Here is a 6,493-nt window from a genome sequence, read left to right on the forward strand (position 1 = left end):
GCTCCTCCCCCTAACAATAATTATTAGTTTGTAATAAAACTATGACTTTGCTGCAGTGTTTACTGCTGTGCGCAACCTTTGCAGAGAAATATATTCTCTTGTATTTCTTAGCAAAACGAACTCCGTTATCGCTGCCTAGTAACGACATAAACTACTTCTCAACCTACCTTGAAAACAAGCGCCGATGCAACCAACCTTTTTTACGTGTTGTAGAGTTTCCATTCGCCCGATAGACTGTCAATCAAACAGATTAGTGCCGTTTGAGTCCGCCCACTACGGGATCCGAGAAGTCACAAATGCGCAACCGGATATTTTCCCCTAGGCCTGTTGTATTTGGCAGAGATGCCAATACTAACAATACGACTGGCCGGATTTTAAAATTCATATTTAAGTGTTGCAACAGTTTTGTTTTCCATGTGTTTCAGTTTTCCCATTTTGCAAAAGAAATCATTCAGACCCAGCTCTACCTGTCAATCATGTTTATTTAAGTTATTTTATATCCCTCTCCCACTAAAAAACACATTTTTCAAAAACTCATTCAAGATATATATAATAACATTATTCTATGTCACTAAATAAGTCTCTATACCAATAATACAACTACCAGTACAAACATTTGTATAAAAATATAGTTTGACCATATTAGCTCATATAAGAACAGTGACTAGCAGTTTTACTTTTGTGTTTTCTGTGTTCTATGCATAGTCCTCTGCAAGTGTGTCAAAGTAGTTTGTGTCTGCATAGAGGAGAAAGCCAGAGAACAAGCTGTCAGCCCAGCCAGGGTCTGAAAATAAACCATTTTGGTCTTGATAGAAGATTTCCATCCACACCTCATCCTCTGGGTTCAGGTACATGACAGTGGATCCAGATGCCACGTCATGGTTTCCTGTGTTGGCGTCAAAGGTTTTGATGCGATACTGACCATTCTGCACCAGACCAATGGCCAGGTGTTTGTTAGCCAGTGTGATGTCATAGGAGAAATAATAAATGCCTGGGTATGCGCAGATGAACTTGCCAGTCTGTGGGTTGTAGTGTCCGCCTTCGTTAAAGAGGACCTTGTTGAACTTGATGGGGATTTTCTCAGTGGGGTAGCTGCTGGTGATTCCCACGGAGAAGGCAGATTTAGGCAGCAGGCTGCCGCATTTGCAAATTCCTGCTGTCCCGCGCGGCCCTCGTTCGCCCTTGTCCCCTTGCTCTCCATCACGGCCTGGAAGACCAGGCGGGCCCACATCTCCATTCTCTCCTGTGGGGCCCCGCTTCCCTGGAGGGCCCCGGTCGCCTCGTTGTCCAATCTTACCTGTTGGGCCTACCCTTCCCTTCAGCCCTGAAACATAAGCATCACGTTTGAATGATCAAGTCCTCGAATTATTGCTTTTTCTGTCAGTCGTCTGATGTATGAATCACTTCTGCCTTTGTTGAATAAGAATATTGAAGGACTAATAACCTAAAGGAAACACAGTGTTACGTATTAAGTCACCCTTGGAACGCAGCCACCTTCACATTTGAACAGTCTCAATGCATCGCCGCTATCTTATATGCTCCATCAACTCCATCAACTCCATCAACACCGATAATATCCTGGAGCTAGGAAACACACGGTGTATGTTTGTGCAAGCACAGTGGGCTTTTCTAAATTAGTAGTTCCATGTTCTGCTGCAGGTGTCTGTCTGAATTCTTCCACCCACGCATAATGGAAAACACAGGTGAATGATGTTTATTTATCCCCGACAGATTTATTGCAGTTCACACATTAATACAGTATTTCAGATGGACAAGGCAAACCTTATCAAGTATTGGTCTATAAATCTCAGAACTCAGCATCTCACAGAGTATAATGTAAGTAGTAGGATGGCTGTGATGCAAAAGCTAAAAGCACGTTAGGGAAACATAATGCGGGGTTTTGGACGAAGCCAATCCCAACTCTTATAAAAATGTAGACTGAGCCAGTTCTGCCTCTCCTAACAATAATAATGGGTGTGCAGTTTGAAATATATAGGACCAGCAGCCAGATGGAATTATCTGAGGTAAAAACTGAAGTAAAGTGTCAGAATCAAACACTGGAACTCTTAATTGAGGCGTATTTTCTGTCCTTTACTCAAAGCTAATCATTTTCACCATGACCAAATGTCATTTAGTCAGTGCTGGCATAAATATTGTGAATTTGAAAGCACACTTGGGCTGGGTTTATATTTTAGAGCACAGAGAGTCTTGATTTTGCAATACATCTGTTTTAAAATGGCCAAATGGTCTAAAGTGTGGCTTCACTTCACAGGTTTATAAAGGCCAAATTTTGCAATTAAAGCCATCTGTTTATAACGTGAAGGCCGTGGGTTATCCCTGAAAGCTCTGGAAAGAAGCAAGCATGTGAACTTTGAGTTCGGAATGATTTAGTGATATTTGTTAGACAAATGCTCTGATATGAACAGGGGGTGTAGCTTTCCTCCTCATTGCTCATGTTTGCTTTCTGCTGAGAGGTTTGTGATCATCAGGCTCTTTTTGTTTTACGGGAGTTGGAGGCTTGCGGTTTGTCTACAAAGGAGTGTCATTCATCTGTTTGCTATTTTGTTTAGTTTGTCTGACACTTTGTTTAATGCAATCCGTGGCAATGAATTCCTCTGTGGATTTGCTATTTGTCTTTTCCTCTTCCCTCCTATGCTGGCTGTCAGATAAGAAAGCCTCTCTGCACCAGCTTTTTCTCTTCTCCCATAGACCGCCAGTGTTTCCTTATCAACACACATTCTGCATCTGTTTATGCTTTATATTATACCTGCGTCTCCCTTTTCTCCCTTTTCACCCTTCCTGCCATCTCTGCCATCTCTTCCTGGAATACCCACATTCCCATCTGCTCCTGGGGGCCCGCTGGGACCAGGCTTGCCAGGCGGGCCCGGCGACCCGGGCACACTGCAGATCAGCCGCGGCGCTCCTTTGTGCTTGGCCTCAAACAGCTGTGCAAAGACACAGTGGCACAGGCAGACTACTCCCATCAATGCCCACATCTTCAAATCTGCAGACGCAAACAAGGATTAAAGAGAACATTTAGTAACTTCACATTAACCTTCGAAGAAGGTCCTGGGTTCAAATCCATGGGCCGACTGGGCCTTTCTGTGTGGAGTTTGCATGTTCTCCCTGTGTCTGTGTGGATTCTCTTCGGGTACTGCGGCTTCCTCCCACCGTCCAAAGACATGCTCATTAGGTTAATTGGTGATTCTAAATTGGCCGTAGGTGTGAGTGTGAATGGTTGTCTGTCTCTCTGTGTTAGCCCTGCAATAGACTGGCGACCTGTCCAGGGTGTACCCCGCCTCTCGCCCGATGACAGCTGGGATAGGCTCCAGCAGACCCTTAACAGGAATAAGCTGTTACAGAAGATGAGTGAATGAACATTAACCTTAGATATGATCTGTGTTTCTCATAACTAAAAACTAAGCTGAGACAAGGACAACTGGACTTGTTTCATCCAAGTAGCATCTTCAGTTTTAAACAAATGTGTGGGTGGCTGTTGCTTCTTATTACAAGAATCCCATCTGGCTACATGCTCTGTTTGATGACAAATTAGATTCACTGATATGTTCTGCCTGCAGCCATGACAACGGCACTATGAAAACTCATAAAGGCGCGACTCAAGAACCGGATAGAACAAACTTGCTGATTCTATCAAGAGTCTGGAACAAACCCGTTACAGACATTAATCATGTGAGTTTTGCTAGTGTTCCTAATAAAAACCTAAACTCCCCATCTGACATTTAGAAGTGAAGAAGCCACTTGAATAAGGGTATTAAAAAAAAATACAAAAAAAAAAAAAATGAGTCTGGTTGCCTTTGTTTCAGCTTTGTGTTTTGGATATACCGTGACCTGGATGACCTTTACAGAAAACTTGAACATAAGACAGAATCAGCAAGTTGTGTCACCAGGTTATTGAACTGCTCCTTATCAGTTTTCACAGTGCTGTTGCCGTGCCAGCAGCGAAAGCACATCAGTGAATTTACAGCCATTTGCGATCAAATGCAGCGCGAGGCCAGATGTGACTCTCGTAATGAGAAGCAAGCGGCTGTTTGGCTTTTTCTCACACACCGATGTTCTCATCTAGGCACAGGACTGCATGTGAGAGATGTCAAATGAGAAACCTTTGTCCCGCTCCCAAGCATTCTTCTTTTTTTCTCTCTAAAACATTCCCAAGTTATGACATAACATCCAGAACAACTTCTGTCAGGGGATCCTAACCAAGAAGCACTTGCACTCGAGCGGACATTATACGTTTATGTGACACAGAGACACAATTGTGCTTCTGTTTCACTGACAACAAATAACCGTGAAATCTAAATACTGGTGAGAGCCAACTGAGATGAATGAGTGACACCCTTTCTTTCCATTCTGGCAACTTTTCAGACGTTGGACACGTAACATTCCATAATCATGAAATCACAAGCACACTGACAGAACGTGTTCTTCTGTGGAAAAATCTTCAGGGAGTTTCACCAAACACACGAAGATTAGCTGCAGGATTTGCAGATTTGATTAACACACATGTTTGGTCTTTGCAGATTGGCCAATGTGGGTGTGAGAATGTACGTTCAACATCTGTCTCGGGTCAGTGGGGGCGTTGGAACATACGAGTCAGGTCTATAGAGAAGAATCGTCCCTTGTCTGTCTTTAAAAAAAAAAAAAGAAGTGTGTCCTCTTCTTACGACATGTTTTCCTTTGCCATTACACACTTGTTTTGTGTGCCAGTGCGCCGCACCAGCACATCAGACAAATGATGTGCGCGCTGCTAGGCAATAAACACGATGAGATAAACAGGAAGGACACACAACATACACATGCACATGCACACACGACGGGAACAAGCTGAGGCTGCTCGGCACATCTCCCTCCATGTCTTTAGTGTTGCATGTTTTTGATTTAGAGTGTAATGAAGTGGTCAAGAGCCAGTGAGAGGTCCTGTGAGACAGAAACCCCACCCGCCCGCCCGCCCGCTCCACTCTGCAGCAATGATGTCAGCATTAGTGAAACAGCTATCTTTAAAGAAGACGTCTCTCACACACACACACACACACACGTGTCCGAGAGGACACTCAGTACATGCATGCAAACACAGACACATTCAGGTCATGACAATACAAGCTACACTTTTAAATGTTGCAAAACATACAACTGTGTTTCCTCTGAGTGAAGGTCTGTTTGTTTATAATGGTTATATAAAGACATGTCATTCAAAACTCTGAACTGGAACACCTTTTGATTTTCATCGTATTAGTTTCTATTATTATTGGCTGCAAATTGTCTGTGTCCACTTTGAGTAATAGTCCCTGAGGTGTTTCCAACTAGTGTCAGATTCAAGTTGAATTCTGATTTAATGTTCTCATGTAAAAGAAAATAAACACACACTTTTGTCTTTAAAGGGATTGTTCACCATATGCTGGTTGTCATGCCATGTACCTACACATGCTTGAAAGGCATGCAGTGATGACAATAATAAGCATTTATACAGCAGGTTCCTGTGTTGTCTCTCCTTTTTGTAAATATTCTGCCTGAAAGATGTTCTGCCACAGTAATCCCACGGCGCAGACAAATGTATTTAACTAGTCTTCTTACCCCACACTTGGCAGCTGTTCATCTCCAAAGCTGATTGAAATCCTCGCTGTGCCCGTCCTCCTATCTGCTCTGAGTCCAGTCCTTTTCGCAAGCTGAGTCCTCGCTGAACATGTCACCCTCAGTCATCTGCGTACAGAGCTCAGCTGCTCGGTCACTGGCGGCGACATGTGGAGCAGCAGCAGCAGCAGCAGCAGCAGCAGCTTGGATTCACTCCATCCAACTTTGCCTCTTTCCCTCCCGCTCCTCCCTTTATTCACTCCCTTTCTCTCTGCCTCATAAACTTCCCAAGGCAAACAGATCACCCGGGCAAGCACAGCATGTGCATGCAAGATCGACTCCATTAGGTCATGAATGAAAACTTCATTAGAGTCAGACTCCCAGCGTCAGCCTCTTGGAACTTGTAGAATTGTCAGATTCATAAATCAGAGCTCACTTGAGTCTTGTTGACTTCAATGTGAAGTTTGGTTGTGGTTCCAACATCTTTCCCCAGATGGCGCCAAACGTAATGTGTAAAGGAGAGAATGCAAATTAGATTATAGAGCTCTGTGACTCTGTGACAACACCAGTTTTTAATCATTGTCTCAACAGATAAAAGTCCAAACTCATGATGGCACTACAGGAAAAGTCGGGGAAATGTTAAGGCAATAGACGCAGCTCCACACAGTAAGTGACAGTTATCAGAACTGTTCTGGAAATTGCCGTTAAATTCATGGTCCCCATAGGTTGAACCCTACTGCCTTAACATTTCCCAGACTTTTACTGTAGTGCCGCCATGAGCTGGTATTTGGGCTTTCATTATAATATCTCCAGTCAACTATTAGATGGAGCCCTGTGATAGAGTGGAAACCTGTTCAGGGTGCACCCCACTTAACGCCCAATGACAGCTGGGATAGGCTCCAGCCCA

General features: G+C 43.7%; 1 protein-coding gene across 1 annotated transcript; it reads right to left on the bottom strand.

Moving 5' to 3' along the window:
- Positions 1–409: 409 nt before the first annotated feature.
- c1qtnf7 (C1q and TNF related 7) lies at positions 410–5,742 on the bottom strand. The gene is made up of 3 exons (XM_084547780.1): positions 5,590–5,742; positions 2,768–3,004; positions 410–1,324 (listed from the first exon to the last, which is right to left on the bottom strand). The coding sequence occupies exons 1-3, from the start codon at positions 5,609–5,611 to the stop codon at positions 696–698; spliced, it is 888 nt and encodes a 295-aa protein (XP_084403906.1). The 5' UTR covers positions 5,612–5,742; the 3' UTR covers positions 410–695.
- Positions 5,743–6,493: the final 751 nt, after the last annotated feature.

Source organism: Chelon labrosus, assembly GCF_963514085.1.
Source record: "Chelon labrosus genome assembly, chromosome: 7".
NCBI lineage: Eukaryota > Metazoa > Chordata > Actinopteri > Mugiliformes > Mugilidae > Chelon > Chelon labrosus.